The sequence below is a fragment of the Syngnathus floridae genome, chromosome 9, assembly GCF_059516105.1.
Source record: "Syngnathus floridae isolate MCC-2025c chromosome 9, RoL_Sflo_1.0, whole genome shotgun sequence".
Lineage (NCBI taxonomy): Eukaryota > Metazoa > Chordata > Actinopteri > Syngnathiformes > Syngnathidae > Syngnathus > Syngnathus floridae.
In genome coordinates this window covers 5,116,057-5,132,309 of record NC_142421.1, presented here as the reverse complement: position 1 = coordinate 5,132,309, position 16,253 = coordinate 5,116,057, and the positions used below count along the sequence as shown (strand labels likewise).

At 42.4% G+C, this 16,253-nt stretch overlaps 4 protein-coding genes across 11 annotated transcripts in view; 2 read left to right on the top strand and 2 right to left on the bottom strand.

Annotated features, from left to right (window-relative positions):
- The window catches only part of dnajc12 (DnaJ (Hsp40) homolog, subfamily C, member 12), a 33,919-nt gene extending 22,219 nt beyond the window's left edge, over nucleotides 1–11,700 (top strand). The window contains exons 1-9 of one of the 3 annotated variants that reach the window (XM_088384276.1): nucleotides 2,621–2,696; nucleotides 3,081–3,142; nucleotides 6,548–8,005; nucleotides 8,102–8,184; nucleotides 8,305–8,943; nucleotides 10,232–10,310; nucleotides 10,459–10,598; nucleotides 10,673–10,814; nucleotides 11,176–11,700. In XM_088384276.1, the coding sequence (XP_088240402.1) occupies nucleotides 8,863–8,943; nucleotides 10,232–10,310; nucleotides 10,459–10,598; nucleotides 10,673–10,814; nucleotides 11,176–11,261 (528 nt within the window). In that variant the 5' untranslated portion in view covers nucleotides 2,621–2,696; nucleotides 3,081–3,142; nucleotides 6,548–8,005; nucleotides 8,102–8,184; nucleotides 8,305–8,862 and the 3' untranslated portion in view covers nucleotides 11,262–11,700. Of the gene's footprint in view, nucleotides 1–2,620; nucleotides 2,697–3,080; nucleotides 3,143–6,547; nucleotides 8,006–8,101; nucleotides 8,185–8,304; nucleotides 8,944–8,979; nucleotides 10,086–10,231; nucleotides 10,311–10,458; nucleotides 10,599–10,672; nucleotides 10,815–11,175 lie in introns of those variants that run through there. The other 2 variants (XM_088384275.1, XM_088384277.1) reach the window with 2 other exon arrangements.
- Nucleotides 287–4,330, bottom strand: cacul1 (CDK2 associated cullin domain 1). Its single transcript, XM_088384273.1, has 8 exons — nucleotides 3,867–4,330; nucleotides 3,622–3,748; nucleotides 3,367–3,469; nucleotides 3,196–3,291; nucleotides 2,705–2,807; nucleotides 2,211–2,300; nucleotides 1,976–2,114; nucleotides 287–1,810 (listed from the first exon to the last, which is right to left on the bottom strand). Exons 1-8 carry the CDS (start codon nucleotides 4,186–4,188, stop codon nucleotides 1,771–1,773), a joined length of 1,020 nt encoding a protein of 339 aa, XP_088240399.1. The 5' UTR covers nucleotides 4,189–4,330; the 3' UTR covers nucleotides 287–1,770.
- Nucleotides 5,004–9,487, bottom strand: sirt1 (sirtuin 1). Its single transcript, XM_088384270.1, has 9 exons — nucleotides 9,082–9,487; nucleotides 8,522–8,644; nucleotides 8,210–8,445; nucleotides 7,789–7,941; nucleotides 7,543–7,690; nucleotides 7,400–7,479; nucleotides 7,042–7,225; nucleotides 6,440–6,958; nucleotides 5,004–6,256 (listed from the first exon to the last, which is right to left on the bottom strand). The coding sequence occupies exons 1-9, from the start codon at nucleotides 9,425–9,427 to the stop codon at nucleotides 5,976–5,978; spliced, it is 2,070 nt and encodes a 689-aa protein (XP_088240396.1). The 5' UTR covers nucleotides 9,428–9,487; the 3' UTR covers nucleotides 5,004–5,975.
- Nucleotides 11,701–12,281: 581 nt separating the features above from the next.
- Nucleotides 12,282–16,253, top strand: part of ccser2a (coiled-coil serine-rich protein 2a) — a 30,669-nt gene continuing 26,697 nt past the window's right edge. For 4 of the 6 annotated variants that reach the window (XR_015860269.1, XR_015860268.1, XM_088384782.1 and 1 more), the window contains exon 1: nucleotides 12,282–12,782. The gene's annotated coding sequence lies outside the window, so the exon portion shown is untranslated. Of the gene's footprint in view, nucleotides 12,783–13,457; nucleotides 13,667–14,617; nucleotides 15,180–16,253 lie in introns of those variants that run through there. The other 2 variants (XM_088384784.1, XM_088384783.1) reach the window with 2 other exon arrangements.

Here is a 16,253-nt window from a genome sequence, read left to right as displayed (position 1 = left end):
TTGTTTACCATTGGCAGACTATTATTATTGTACACAATGTGGAGAAGTGTGATTTCATTAGTCTTGACCAGAGATTTTTAAAGTGTGGTAATGGTATGCTGTTTCCCTCTAGTGGTGTAGAAATGTATCACTCAGTACAGTTCAGTTGTATTTAATTCTTTTGGTTATACGGATCTGCTTGGCCTGAATGTTGCAGCTAAATAGTGAGACTTGACGCCATTTATAAACGGAATCAAACCTTCCCCGATGTTTGTCACATCTCCAAACGAGGATTCAAGTGCAAAAATAATCCCAGAATGTATTTATTTTCCTTTTTTTGTCTCTAAGTGCCTTTTAATTGACCAGGAACCTCTTTCTGAAAGTCCAATATTGGGATAGCGTCCAACTCATCAGGCAATATAGAGGATAGAAGGTTTATGTCACATTTTTTTCCACACAAAAACTTTATCAGATCTAATGTGGAACAGACATAATAAAAAGGTACACAAAGACATTTTGAAAAACTTTAGACTGTTCATGTCGACCTGCACGTTGTTGTAATATTTGCATATCTTTTGTTGTTGTACGATTACAATGACACATAAGGCAAATAAGATCTCTGGCACTCTAGTGACTAAAAAGTCCTTCCTACATGCAAGTCTACAATGCAGATTTTGAATTCAGTAACAAAAACAAAAAATAGTTTGTATAAAAAAATAATCTGGATACATAAGTAAACATGCATATTTAACATTAGCTTGAATCAATACTAAGTACTTTCCTGCCAATCCTCTTTGGTGTTACTCGAACCAGAGCTTGGTTAATACCAACACAAAAGCAACAACATAGATGTAGAATCACAGTTTAGTTCCCATTTCTTGCCACACTCTTTTGTGTTCTTGCTGCTGACTTCACAGTATAAAGAAGCGTAACCAAAGGATTGGTATACAAACATACGGTATAGGTCACGGGTGTCAAACTCAAGGCCCGGGGGCCAGATACGGCCCGCCACATTATTTTATGTGGCCCGCGAAGTTAAATTGTGCATCAAATTCGTGTGTCGTTACTACAATTGCAAATTGTCTTCACTTTTAATATCTTTTTTTTAATATTTGATGAGTTTTTACTCGTCTGATTTGAAAACTAGTTGTCAGTTTGTTTTGTAGCTTTTACTGAATATATATATATATATATATATGAGGTGCTCATACATTTATTTGGGTGGACAGTCATAATGGCCCTCCGAAAGAAGCTATGACTACAATGAAAAAAAATGAGTTTGACACCCCTGGTATAGATGATTAGCAGCACGAGTTTTTGTTAGCCCCATCATTTGCAAGACATTTTTATGAGTCATGTTAGGAATGAAATATGTGATCAGAACAGACACCATGAAGAAACAAACCGTTAACTCTACAATCAGTGTAACCGATTTTTGGAAAAAAGGTCCTATCGGATTGTATAAACAAGTGGGAGGCACAGGAACATAGGCCCGCCTGGTTCATGCAGTTTTAAGCACGTAAGACACAAAACTGTCGAGATGTATGAGCCTCCACTGTGTGGACGTGTGCCTGTTGACACATGCCGTGGCATGACATTGTCCACTCCGCCTTCTGGTGTGACGTAGGGGCAGAAGTGCGTCACCCCCTGGCTCCGTCCGGCTTTCCGCAATTCCCTTTTACGCAAGCTCCGTCCCGACTCTGATGTCAACGTGAGCCAATTCTGAACCTTGTCCTTCATGTGGAACAGTGAGGCCGTCGGGTCGTTTAAATGCAGATCCCCACTTTCCACTCAGAAGTCATCGTTGGCCCTCTTGCGAGACTGATCACCCCTGAAAAACAAAAACACATTTTTGCAACCACATTATTTATTTGTACTTGACCTTTAAAATATTTGTGTAAAGGTAGTAGAAAAAATTATGAAACTTGGTTTGGGCTTTGTCAATTTTTATTTTTTTTTTGTATATCATCACACTCTGCCCCAGTCCGCAACTAACCGTTGAAAACCGTTCATTGAAAGCTCCATTTGGAGCTTCTGGTCATTAGCGGCGTAGTCCAACAGCAGAGATTCCAGAGCGGGAGGGTTGATTTGAGGAATAAAGTCAGAGAAGAGAGCAGGTGCCAACTGGGACCACTCTACAAAAGAATTTCAAAATGATAAATGTTATGTAGCGTTTATGCAACTTACTTGACGCACACACAGTGTAACAACTTTGTTTTATGGTTGCACACCTGGTCGGAGGCTGTGGAGGCCTTTGACCACACTGGCCATGGTAGACGGCTGTACTTTGAAGGGCACTGTGTGTGCTTTAACGAGAAGAGCTGAAAGAAAAAGGCTTGAGAAGTCAGTGACAATTTTGCCCACAAAACAAGCAAAGTAAACCAGCAGCCTTATTCCAAAATGGATTGTGTTCATTATCTCCACAAACTCCCAAAATAAATTGTACGGAACCACATACGTCCGCATTCTTACAAGTATCCAGTCATTTCTTAATCCTAATTACAACCTCGAAGTTTTTTGGACTCTAAAAGTCACATGCTTGGCACACCTACAGTGTCTTTGAGCAATTACGCCCATTCCTCTATGGTGCACCTCTCAAGAGCCATCAGGCTGAATGGGGAGCATCTGTGCACAAAAATGTATTTCGTCCATTTTGGAATGAGGCCGCATCGTTCCAGACGCACTCAGGATTTTCCCATATTCACGCAAACAGCAAGGCACTCACGCAACAGTGTGTCGATATATTTCTCTGCCACGTGATCAGCAAACAGGTTCATCAGATCCTGATTCAGGTCACGATGGAGCTTGGATTCAATGTAGAACTTGTTCTGAAAACAATCATGCACAAATTGGAATCTATATTTGTATACGCGTGTGTTTATTGTCAAAAATGTGCATGCCAGATGAAGGAATGGAAAATATTAGTGATGTTCGGTACCACCTTTTTCAAACTGGTAGCTGTGCAAGTAGTCACAGATACTAAGCACCGATACCATTAGTACTTTTGATACATTTAAAAAAAAAAAACCCTCATATTCCAATAGACATTTTCATTAAATTGCATGAAATTGATGTCAATTTTCTATTCTTCTCATTTCTAGGTCCTGATCATAAAACTGCCTCGAATTGGACGACATCTCGATTACCAATACTGTGAAATAAGGTATGTTACTCGCACATCCCTAGAAAAAATACCGCATTCTGTCAGTGACTTACCAAATACATAAACACTGGGACAATACACTGAAGAGATGTGATGTATTGTGTCAGGGCGGTGTTGAAGCTTTCAATCAGGTTTTCAAGTGGGACCTCCTAGAAACAATATAAAGTGTATTTTGGTTTCATTTTGCACTTGATGGGTTGGGAGACACGTTTAGCTTCGCTTACATTCAGCTCAGAGGATACCCGCTGTAGATGATTTGCTATTTTGGATTTCAGATCATTGTAGAGCAGCTTGGAGTGTTGCTGGCAAACACATTTGTAGACGTAACTGTGGAAAGAAACAAAACATACAAGGGCCCGTTATTTCTGCCAATAATATTGATTACTTAGTGTTATTATTGATTGTAGCTTTCGCCACACTTAACGCTTCCATATACTTAGGAAATCACAATATCCCAGCTTTAGTGATCGGGTCATCACCTGTATATTTGAGCGTATGAAACAGAGATGTGGTCTGTGGGATTTTGGATGAGAAGGCGCTCAATGGCCTTCTCCAGGTTTGGCCAGTGGTTGTTGCGGTAGTCTTCCACGGCCATGGCATTGAGAACTACAAAGGAAAAAGAACATGGGAAGGGTTACCGTTTATTATTTATTATTATGGTTTATTATCACAGACGTGTGTTTTATTATAAGGGTGTGAATGTACAGGAAGAACGTTAACTTACGGTACTTTGAAGTTGAGTCGAGAGTGAGTTTGTCTTGGCCAGAGGCGCCGCCCGGGGTCGCGCATTCGGTCTCGCCGCCGACATCGCTGCACTCGCTGCCTGAGTCCGAGTCCATGAACTCCGAACCCGATGCGCTTCGGCATAGTAAACCCGTCCGAACTGACCCCACTTCACCTCCCGGTACCGCTAAGCAGACAGGCTGCTGGATCGGAGTTAGGTCGCAGAGTTGTCTGCTTGAACTCTTCTGGACCTCACTGCCCGTACAGTAGTTATGATTATGGTCATCTTTTACGTCCGAACAATCATCTTCCATAGCCTCCATTCCAACCGTCGCCGTGAACCGATACCTGGCATTTAAAGCTGTGGACGTACTTTCGATATCGACAAGTGCATTATCAAGCAGCCGAGTCTGTTTTCAGTTTGGCGTTGTCGATGACGGGATTTTTACGACATTGTCGTGACGTTCTTCTTCTTCTTCGTAACGTCATTTATGCGAAGACGTACGACGAGACGGCGCGTTACCACCAACAACTGGCTCGGCGTAAAAACGGCAATTATTTGTCTCAATTTAACAAATGCAATACAAAAGTATATTAGCATAAATTCTTATTAATTAAAGTTGTCTTTTTTAGAGGGGGTAACTCATTTAAAATACGTTTACGTAAACATTTGCTAGTTCTACTCCTTTGTGATTCTTTCAATCTCATTCTATGATAAACAAAATTCTATTTTAACTAGGACATTAATTGGTTCAAGTTTAGGGACGGTAGATCATGGACACCATGTACATGTCATTTCAATAAGTGGAATAAATTAATTTCCTCTGATGACGCTACATATTCTTACATCACATGTATTTTCATTTTGCAAGGTGTGTGATTTGTATGTAGCATGGATATTTCCATATGTTTTTGGTAGGGACCCAATGTAAGTCAGCTCAGTTTTTATTTTGCCTATTAAGTGAAGATAATTAACAAATTATCAATCAGACAATTTTTTTGGGTGAATGACAGTCAATTCAGGTCCTGTGTGCCCTTTCTCATAAATGTACATTATATGTTGATGTGGCAATTTTATTGGGTCCAGGCAAAAATTAATTTTGTGTGAAGGTGTGATAAATAACAGATGAGTGACCCCTTGTTTTTCCAAACTTTTTACTGAGAACCCCAGAAGAAAAAACAATTTAAATGGCGGCAAACCGTACTCTTCAATCGTAGACTGAAATAGCATGTGAATGATGTTGGCACCAGGCTCACATAAATCTCATCAGCCGACCAACATGTTAACATGCAGCAGGCTCGAGCGCTAAGAGAATACTCCTATTATTATTATAACACCACTTATAGTCCATGAAAAATAAGAGCAACGATCGGTTTTATGAAGATGGCATTTTATCGCCCCCAACGTTGATGGAACATAGTAAGGCTTTGTAATAAAACAAACGACAACTTTGTACAGAAAGACCATCATCTACTCTGGGCAGAGTATGTCTCAAAGCTGAGTATAAAAATAAGAGGCTTGACCATAAAAAGTAGCTGCCGCGTCTGAAGGAAACACCTTTTCAATCATCTCTCCGAGACTCAGTTGACACGAGGAATATATTACAAAGCTTATATCGAATTCAGATCTCAGATGAAATGTTCTTTGGTTTTAAACTTAAAGAGGACTGTTATCTGCTGCATTTACCCTCATCAGAGTTGAATTGTTCGTGTTCAGGTTAGCCAAAATGTTCAAGTAAGACATCGGAGGGTACGTCTTAGCAGGATTTTGACCGAAAATGTTCATGCTACCGTGACATAAAACAGTTGCAAAAACATCACATCACGCCACAGTTAATGTCACATTATGATGACAGTCATGACTTAAAGCTTAAACTGCTGTCTTTAGTCAGAAGTTGCAGTAGATGAACTGATGCATTTCCATACAAGAACACAAAAAAGATGGCAATATAAACAGTGTGTGGCTAAAAAAAATCCATATTCACATAAGTTGCCACACAATTTGATGAAAGAAGATAGTCTGATGAGTCAAAAAAAAATATATGAAAGAGCTTATATGTATACATATACATATGTAAAAGGACAATGAGTGCTTAGTCAAATGTATACTTTAAAAATGTGCGCTGCTGTGAGTTTGTTCAGCTGTACTGTCCGTCTGCAAAGTCGACATCGCCTCATTGGTCAAAGTGTCTTGTATCGTGTCTCTGAGGCTGGCCGCTCCGTCGGCGTCCTCCAGCTCGCTGATCTCCCCTCCCTCGTCGCCACTGCATTCCGACTCTTCGCTGTCGCTTTCGCTTTCGCATGAGCTTGACGTCTCGTCCTCAGAGTCTGAGTAAACTTCGGCGCCGTGGAAGATGTAGTGATGCGGTGCTTGGAACAGGTACTGGCCCGCTGTAGGTCACATGCAGAATGAATTTAATGGCCACGTCTTTGTTTTATACTTCTGTGAATAGCTTAAGCGCACACTGGCTATTTTTGGAAAACTATTCACAAATAAGAAAAACTTTAACTAAAAAAAACATTCAAAGAGTGATCAAATTTACACAGTAGTGATCTCTACTAAGGTCGACTTACTGTCAAGGCGCTTGCTGATTGGACTTCGGCTGATGCGATTCATCCAGCACCTCCGCCGAAATTCATGGTGGGAAGATTGACTCCTTTCTTCTGTGGTCTCTTCTTTAGTTGCATCCTTGAGTGAGAACCGGTTGGGCTCAGAGTTATCTTCGCTGGGACACTGAGCGTCAGGACAAGGCTCCGGCGGCGCGACGTGACCGCCAGTTTCTGTGACATTCGGACTGTGCGGCGAAGGCGTTCGGACCGAGTCTGTACTGTGCCGCTTGGGCTCCTCTGGCGTTCTGTCGTCCGCGGCGGACAGGTCCTCGCACGGTGGCTGCTCCGCTAACCGGGGAGGTTTCTCCGTGATCTCGGTGAGTCTTACGGTGTTGAAGCAGAGCTGCTCAAAGTCCCCGGCCAGTCGATGACAGAGCTCATTGACGATGACGTCGCAGTCGCCGAGCAGCTCCACGTCAAAGTTGAGGTGAGGCAGCTGCTCCCGATTGATCAAGACCTGAGGCACTTCATGAGGAATAGAGTCTAGATAGGACAGGGGGGGGGGAAAAAAAGCCGCTGAAAACATTTGCGCACAAATAAATTCACTAGTCTGGGCGAGAGCATACTTGGGATGAGGGCGACCGGTCGGACTTTAAGTGAAGACCCGATAACTATTAGAAGATCCACCTCGTCCTTGTCCTGCTTCATGGCTCTGTGAAACATTTCTGGAAGATTCTCTCCAAAAAAGACGATGTCTGGTTTCATTATTGCTAAAGGAACATCCAGACACCGGGGGCAATGAGGGACCCGCTGCAAAAGAACATGTTTTTGTTTTAAATCTAAAGCGGTATACAGTAAATCCATATAGTTGTTGCAAGTGACAAAACAGTAAGCTAATATATTGATTAATCGTTTCCCCCCCCCAATCTCAGCTTCAAAATATTCTTAGTGGTCGGGCCGTAGAATAAATGTCAACATACATACCTGGTTAAAGATGTCCTCCCTTATAGCTTCACAATCCACTTTGTATTTACAGATGAGACAGGAAGCAGTAGCAAATGACCCTGAAAGAGTCATTGTTAGACTTTTTGAAACTTTGATCTTGAGCTGTTAACGTTGCCACCTACCGTGACACTGGATGATTCGCTGAACTCCGGCCACTTGTTCTAACGTATCGATATTTTGCGTGTAGTTACGCAGCAACTTGCCCTGCTTGTCCAGCATCGATATGAACTTGTGACAGGGCGAAGGCTGGAACTGACCCGGGTAGATCTCCTGTGACAAAGACCATGCACTGAGAACTTGCGAGCAAAACGGGACCCACACTTCACACCTGGACTGGCTTCGTAAGAAGAAACATACATTAAGCAAACCTTAGCAAATTTGAAAAATGGCCTTGGGTCTCTTTGGAAGTACTCAATGTCGAACATAGACTGTGGGTCTGGAAGATCAGGAAAGTCAACAGCAAGACGGGCATAAATTCCATCTCTGGAGCGGAAATCTGGTATCCCGCACGAAACGGACACCTGAAGGAAGAGCAGAGAATTTAAATTTAGTGAGCCCATAAAATCACGAACAATGGACTCTTTGGTATGTATTGTTTTCTATCCATCACAATCACATACAAGGTGTGTCACAAAAGGTCGATTTCAAATCCAAACAAAATATGTTTGCATTGATTTTAAGGTTACTGACGCAGCGGAACCCGACCAAACTCTCGGGATGTGTGCAGGATTTGGCAACTACTTTTCATGCGTGGCCGAAACTAAGTGAGTACAAATACAAGACACATACCCCGGCACCAGTCAGCACCAGAATTCTTTTACTTTCATGGAGTAGCCTGACCACGTCTTCCAAGGTGTTGATATCCTTCCTTTTTTTTCTTTTAGGAGGTTCTGAGATGTTGATGATGATCTGCCACAATGTCATGTCATCTAAATCCGGCGGGAGTACAGTCTCGGGCAGCAACTCCCTCAGAATGGTCCGTGGGTCAGTTTCTCTTATATGCTGCTGGATGAAACTGTAGGAACCTGGTCAAAAAGACGACAACTCAGCACGGCAAATGATCATAAATCGATATAGGGTGCTCAAATTCAACCCAGGCACCTATATGTGGTTGAGGTGCCCAGTCACTGGAGCTGGCATGCGAGGATCTGTCATCCTCCTCCGTGACATGCTCAGGCGTGACAGCAAAGCCATTGGCGGGGCGATCGACACACCCAATGAGACCTGAGTGCAGACAACGCAAGAACTTTTAAACAGACTACAAGTGCGGGTGACATCGCTAAATATACGTTTAGAGTGGTAATTTACACGGCCAGTTACATCTGATCCATATGGATGTATAAAATAACTTCCCTTATGGAAGTGGGTGTGGACTAAAGTCATGCCAGCTAACAAATGCTACGTCGCTATAAGTTCGGTGTCTCGTGGGAACAAGTCCATTCATGAAAACTCCTCTTATGTCTCCAATAGACATTTTCCTTCTCGCTTACGTGTCATCATTATCAGGAAAACGCTGCCACCAGGTACAGTTTGGCTATCGAAGGAAAAAGTGGAGCGATCCTTTTTCAGTTAAAAAATGAATTTTCGTTCGATTTGGTAAAACGTGCACCCGCCGGAGAAAAGGCGCTTGGTGCGTTCACAACGTCTGCCTCTTTACCTACCGGCACTGGCCTCGAATGTCCCGAGCACGGCGCTGTCGTCTGGTTTGACGGCGGACTTAAAAGGATTGGAGACGAGCAGTCCCAGGCCATTGTTGTCTCCGCCTTGCGCTCCTGGGGCCTGCTCTACCGCCATCGCCGGTTTGGCTTCCTTCTCCGCTGGCTGGCCACAATTCACCGCCGCCCCCCAACTCTCCGTGACTCCAGACATGCAAGGGAATTCATTAGCGTCAGTGACTTTGTGGCCGTAGCTGCTCGTCAGGGTAATTTTGGACTTTTTAGCGGCGGGCTCGTCCATATCTGATGCGCCCGACAAGGCCTTTCCCAGACTGTTCTCTCCGTCCGCCATCTTTAGCCCGCAGAGCCCGCTGAGCTGAGGGAGCGGATCCCTCCCCCGAGGACAGCTGGCTCATTTGCATATGTCACGTGACGTGCTCTCATCCAGTAGAAGCAATAGGAACGTCCATCCCCTTACGTCACGAAAATGAAACCATAACAAAAAAATGCTGCATTCAGGTACTGTCAGACAATTTTGGCGAAGATAACAAATCCTGTACGCATTATTCGTATTTGTAAAGGTATCGATTTTTTCCCAATAGTTTATTTTTTAGGGGAAATCAGAAAGCCTTACGTGTCACATTATTAACTTTGTTTTCTGGTCATTTTTCTTGTGTGTAGAATTTACATCGATGTCCCTTTAAAATTCGTCATGTGTTGGAGAGTAGGATGAGTCACTCAAATGCATCATACGTCATATGGTTGCAATTACAGTCCGCTTTCCGACTCTAAGAACCCCAAATATTTCACAAAATTAGGATTCTGTTGAATCCGAGGATCTCCCTGACAACCTGTGGGAAGAGGGCAGCGTCAACGAAAGCGGGCTGCTGCTGATATTTTAACTTCTCCCTTCGAAATCATCACTTTGTTTAATGGAGGCCGTTTTGAACTGCAGACCTGAAGATTTGGAAGATTATTACGCTTTATTAGGATGCGATGAGTTATCATCGGTAAGTTGTTGTCGGTAATGCTCAGTTTATGGCAAGTTGTGTACCACAAAAGTTGAGAAATTTGTAAACTGGAAGTTAGAATTAAGAATTATGTGCATCAAGAGTATTACAGCATTTTGACTGCATTTTTTTTATTTTTCTTGCAGACTGAACAGATTATCAACGAATACAAGATTAGAGCCTTGGCATGCCACCCAGACAAACACCAAGATAACCCCAACGCAGGTAAAATTGTTAAACTGCTCTGATATATTTCCCCCAAATTCAAATAATAGCTGTATATAATGTTATTTAAAGATGATTATATTTTTGTTGAGTTTCTTTTTAAAGTATGCTCTCTTATACCAGGATTTCTTTATTTTCTGTCTGACAGTGGCAGAGTTTCAAAAGCTACAAGAAGCCAAAGAGGTTTTATGCAATGACGACAAAAGAAAAAACTATGATCTATGGAAGAGAAGTGGAGTTTCTATTCCATTCCATGACTGGCAAGCCTTAAATGATTCTGTAAAAACGGTAGGTGGTGTTTCACTGTGGTAATTTTTTGCAAGAGAAACCGGTATTGTGATAAATTTGAAAAATGTTTTCAGTCAATGCATTGGGCTGTGAAAAATAAGAAGGAACCCATGCTGGAGGCTGCAAATGCAGAAACACCAATCACGCATGCCGAGGATCTTCATTCTCAGCAGGAAGCACCAGGGATGCCCTCAAGTGAAGGAATGCTGTCCTCAAGTAATTCCTAATCATTCAGCCATATTCATATAATAGTGGATGTCAATACCATTTTTAGTTTGATTGTTTTTCTTGTTAAATCATGTGTCCTCTAAACTAAGTGGTGATAGAGGCTACTGTACTCACAAAAAGGAAGATAGAGATATTCGGCTTTTGGGTGAAGTTTCAGAATTTCATCTCTAGACTAAAACAATCTGTAGAGAATGTGCATTCAAAAGCTTTAAGAGGGTAAAATTCAGTTCACCTATAAAAGTTAGATGCATTTTATGTATATCTTGAAATATTTTTGGGAGTAGTGTATCTGTTGTAAGAGCAGTTTTAATTTCTTGAAAAAAAATAACATTTTATTGTCATTATCTAGGTGATTACTACTACCACCGCCGCTTCCGCTGGGCTGCTGACTCACCATCTTATTTGCTGCAGAAGTTCCGTAATTATGACATTTAAATACAGTACAGCACATCACACCCTGTTACTTCTAGTAGCATTGTTTATGGACACCATGTCCAAGCTGTGATGCCATTCTGCGTGTAAAGTGGAAATGTAGATGTTACTGTCTAATTCTGGTTTTGTGTTCATGGATCCAAAATTCAACAAGGATGCTCGTACTCCTTTAGACACAATTACATCAAATTATTTTGAATTGTTTATGTTTGACAGAGTATTTTGTAAATACAAATGTTTTATTTATATTTCTATGTGCCTTGCTATCGACTGGTGCCCAGTCCAGGATGTCTTGCCCAAAGTCAACTAGGATAGGCTGTAACTCACGTACTGTATGACCCTAATTAGTACAAGTGGGATAGAAAATAGATTAATGCATACTTGACCTTTCATATTGTCAAAAGAGGTGCAGGAATTAAAATGTGCCATATTCTGCTGTAAATATTTGTCCCTTCATTCCCACTGCACAAGTGCATTCTTTTTTCTTCTCAGAATAGCAGAAAATGCTTGGGATACTCTCGTTCATTCATCTTTTATTTCTCAGGATAATCATTTATTTCTCAGGATAATGAATCAATCATAAATTGAAACAAAGAGCAATCCCACAATTCTGCCCCTGTTAGTTGCACGTATCATGATGTAATAAGAGAGTAAAAAGGCTGCACTCTAGTGGTTAAAATAGACAATTACAGTTTAGCTAGGCTCGTCTCCATTCGTAGCACCCTCTGGCGGTTACTTTTGACAACGGTAGTTTTACTTATTTGAGAGTAATAAGATGTCATTCGACTTAAAATAAGTCACAATTAGAAGCTTTTTAAAACCACGTTAACACTTTTTAAATTGTAAGCATTCAAATTACATTTCTGCAATTCCCAGTGATGTGACGTTTACGGTAACCGGTTTGGTCCTGTGAAAACGAAATTGGGAAATTTTTGATTATGCTATATTTACATTAAAATAAAGTTCAACATTTTATTAATGGACTATTTTTTCTCGGCGTAGGGAGTTGGGTGTGTCCGATGACAGACTCGCTCCGCCCCGCCACAGCTGATGGAGGATGTCGTGAGTGGATCCTCCGGAGGTCGCTAGTGCTGTTCGTGGTCGGGTGTTCGCACTGGAATTTCGAATCGAGCTTCTCGCTCCCCCTCTTTTAAATTTATTTATTCTACTCGGTTTGGGCTTCTCTCCAGTTCTACTGTAGGGGCACCTTGTTTGCTTTCGAAAGCCCAACATCGCGCACTGTCCCCGGCTTTGTAGGAAGAAGTAACGGACGTGTGTGTTGATAGGAAGCATCCGTCTGGAGCTCGGCTGCTACTTCCCAGCATTTCTATTTTTCACTTCCCGCAACGCCCGATTCCCCCTTTCCTTGACTATCGCCTCACTTCTACCATATTTTTTGGGAGTGTAGAATAATATCGATTTTGCTTAATTAAACTTGCTAACAAGTTGCTATGGGCTAACCAAGCTAGCATCTTCAACAAACAAGAGGACTGTTTACTGACATCCTGTGTGCTTTTAAACCGGGTAAGTATATTTGTGTTGCTTGTTTATTATTCACATTTATTTTATGCATTTGTTAATATGCACCGTAAACTCCGCTTTTGTGTCTTTTAAGTAGATATAAGTACGATGTGATTTGCTGACGTCACTCAATAGAAATCAATGGAATTTGTCACGGTACCGTGACCAGCTTTTCACAATAGTTTGTAAGATAAACTGCACAGGAGAGTCAGCATAAGAATCGTAAAAAAATACAATACTGTTTGGAGAAGTATAAAATCTGACATAAATGCATAGCATCTCTTCGTGGCATGTTTATAACATCTAATGTGGCTATATTAGGTTACCAAAATATTAGAAACAGCTCTCAGCAGATGGCCTTGCCTGCAAATATTTTTGCAGCTCTTCCATCGGACTTTCAGGTGCTATATTTCATGTTTACGTTGTATAAAAACAAAGACATCAGGGCCGTTTAATTCTATAAAATCAAGTATGTAGGACGTGTCGTGATTAAAGAGTAACTAAAGATGACTCACATTCCACCTTGTTGCCCTCATGTTGTAAATTTAGATATGGCTGCCTTGGGGGCATATATAACTCAAGGTCGTCATACGTCACCTTTTCATATTTTTATACCAGCTACTGTCAGTGAAAAGTGTATTTAATTGTGATCCATTGCGGTGCAAAGCGACGTGACATCAACACGTCAGCAGATACGCATGGCCTTGGTAGAGTGAGAAAGTTTTTGTGAAATCCACATGTGTGTTGTGCACACACCTGTCAGCTCCGCTTGTGGAACGTCACCTTGGCTGGAAATGTTTTTACAATCGGATTCCCCCACGGAGCAGCAAACAGCTGAATATCTCCAGACTGCACAACAACTTGCATTCAAGGTCTCCAATGTGAGGGTGAATATCACTTTTTTTTTTTTTTTTTTTGCTGATCTTTCTGTCGGCGTGTTTTCATATTTCATCCCTCACTGTTCTCTGTGATACGAGACAAACAATTTGGTGCCTTTCCAACTTAAGTATTGTTTGTCGTTGGTGTTGGTTGCAGTTCTGGTTTTGATGCGGTCTTTCTCGCCTAAGCTTTGTAATCTAACCTGTCTGCTTCGTATTATGGAGAAGCAACAGCATTGTGAGGAAGGTCTCATTTATTCTATGAAACCAGCTTTCTTTGGATCTCCATTCATTTCAATGAAAGGAAAGTGAAGACAACTGCAAGCAAATATGTCCCAGAGGAGTTGAATGCAAACAAGCATCTCTTTAAAAAAAAAAAAAAACCCTCCACGGGATGATTAGTTCATCTTAAACCAGGTTACCTTGATGTCTCCTACGTGTTGATGAAGAAATTTTATTGACGATGTCACGTGAGATCATGAACTTCAATTATGTGCCTGCGTGTTGTGTGAGTACCCAAAGCTTCGTGTAGGTCCTTTTTACTTCTCTCTTCACTCTCTCTCCATGCGGTCCCTCATCAAAGCTAAACTTAGCCTCGCTGATCACGTCTTCATTCCCTCGGTAAGTCCGCAGATGTTAAAAGACTGGAAAGTTGCGCTTGTGAAAGCTTCTCTAACGAGTTTGGAAGTTCGCCAGCAGCTCCTCCAGCATCCTTCAACCCCCCCCTCGTCTACTCAAAATGATGAGCGTAGAAGAAGCTGGCAGTGATGGCCCCCTTGCTTTAGACGGCTTAACTTCTCCAATCCTTGCGCGGCCGACAGAATGTGACAATTAAACGCGGCCCTTAAATGCACTTTAATCTCATCAGTGGAGCTCAAGTGAAGGTCAGATAGCAGCAGACACTTCCGGACGACGACGTCGGTGACACCATGTATGATTTCTGCCTGACGCGTAACATGAGAACAGGAAGTGCTTGAAGCAAATGTAACGTCACCTCTACTTTGCTTCCCCTTGAAGCCAAATCTGGAAATTGAATGATTTATGTCGCGGCGACTTTGTTTTTGTCCCCAAGCAGAATGTGACTCCCAGCCGTGCTACAGTTAAACATTTATGTCCCCACCAGACATAGAATACCGGTTACCAGTCGGCACGCTTGCCTCTCGGATGTTTTCTTTCACTTTTGATGCTGGCGGTAAGAGAATTGGTCGCTTTAAGAGCCCCAGGGCTCTTTTTATATTTAGCTTTTTAAGTTTTGTGCTCCCGGGCGCCACGCCCTGCCCTCGTCTCTACTTGGCGCCGTCCTTGGCGTTTCATTGGATTAGCGTCGGTAAGCATCGGAAGCCCCGCTCAGCTCGGTGTTGTTTTCACTCGGTGCACATTAGGCCGGCGTCAGTGCTGCCTCATTCTATTAGCCGGCTCCACCGGCAAAACGTTAATCGCTTCACGGGGAGCACGGCGGCCAGCCGGCCGGCCTTTCCGCATGACCAGATGCCGGCTGGAGGGCTCTCGCTCACTTTGAAAGGTGAGAGGCCGAGTTGACCCTTTAGCGTTTTATTCAGCCATTTTGTTTGACCTTACTGTGTTTATTTAGCTGCACTTGTTTGCTATTAATCCAGGCGTCAAAAGTAATTGAGCTATTTGAATATTTCAATTGTTTCAATACTTAGTATAACTTTGAATCGTCCAACTCTTGGCTATATTTCTTGTTGTCAGATTTCTATTTCAATTGTCCTAGAAGGTGGGAGTGGCCAGAGGTTTGACAGATGGCAGACACGTTTTAGTGCCCCACCTCAGAATGTGTGTCACCCCGTTCGAGAATCAACGCTCGGCGCTGATGAGTGAGGCGACCCACATAAACGCCCGTTCGGATGTGAACGAAACTCGTACGGTCAAACGGCAATTTGGACTCGTTGGGCGCAAAGACCTCAGGGGGGCAAGAGGCTTTGGAGGCGGCTCTGTCTCGGCATGTTGACCTGATTTTTGTTTTTTTGAGAGAGAGAGAGAGCATGTCTCTGCGTACTCTCGCTCGCCCATGTGTGTTTATTGATGCGGATTAGGACGGTCAGACGCTTCAATGCCAGCGGCGGAGTGCGACTGATTGTCGACACGTGTGTTTGTGCATGGGAATGTGGGGCAGCACGACATCCACGTTGACCCCCATCCTCCCCCACGAACACACGCACAGATGCAAAGGATAAATTAAATATGGATTAGATTTCCTGAACTCAAAAAACAATCATTGTTGACAGAAGTAGTAATAGACAATCTGTCAGTTTGGTAAAAAAATATGTGAAATAAGTGAAATAAATATTTATCACATACAAATTTGCAAATCGTGCTTCTTAAATGAGTCAGCATGAAAGCAGGTGGGCTGGATTTTGTTACCAAGTCTTAAGTCACCTTGGAAAGCAGCCCCATGAATACTAAAGCCTCTCTCTGTGTGGCAAGCAGGCTTTCAGACGCAGACATGCAAGCGCTCCATCCTTCCATCTCTGTCGCTTATGTTATTGTTCCGAGAATTCTCTCCGAGGTGGGATCGGCAAATGAAGCATTTGAGTCTTGCTTGCGAAACTAAATGTTTGCTATTTGTTTTTTC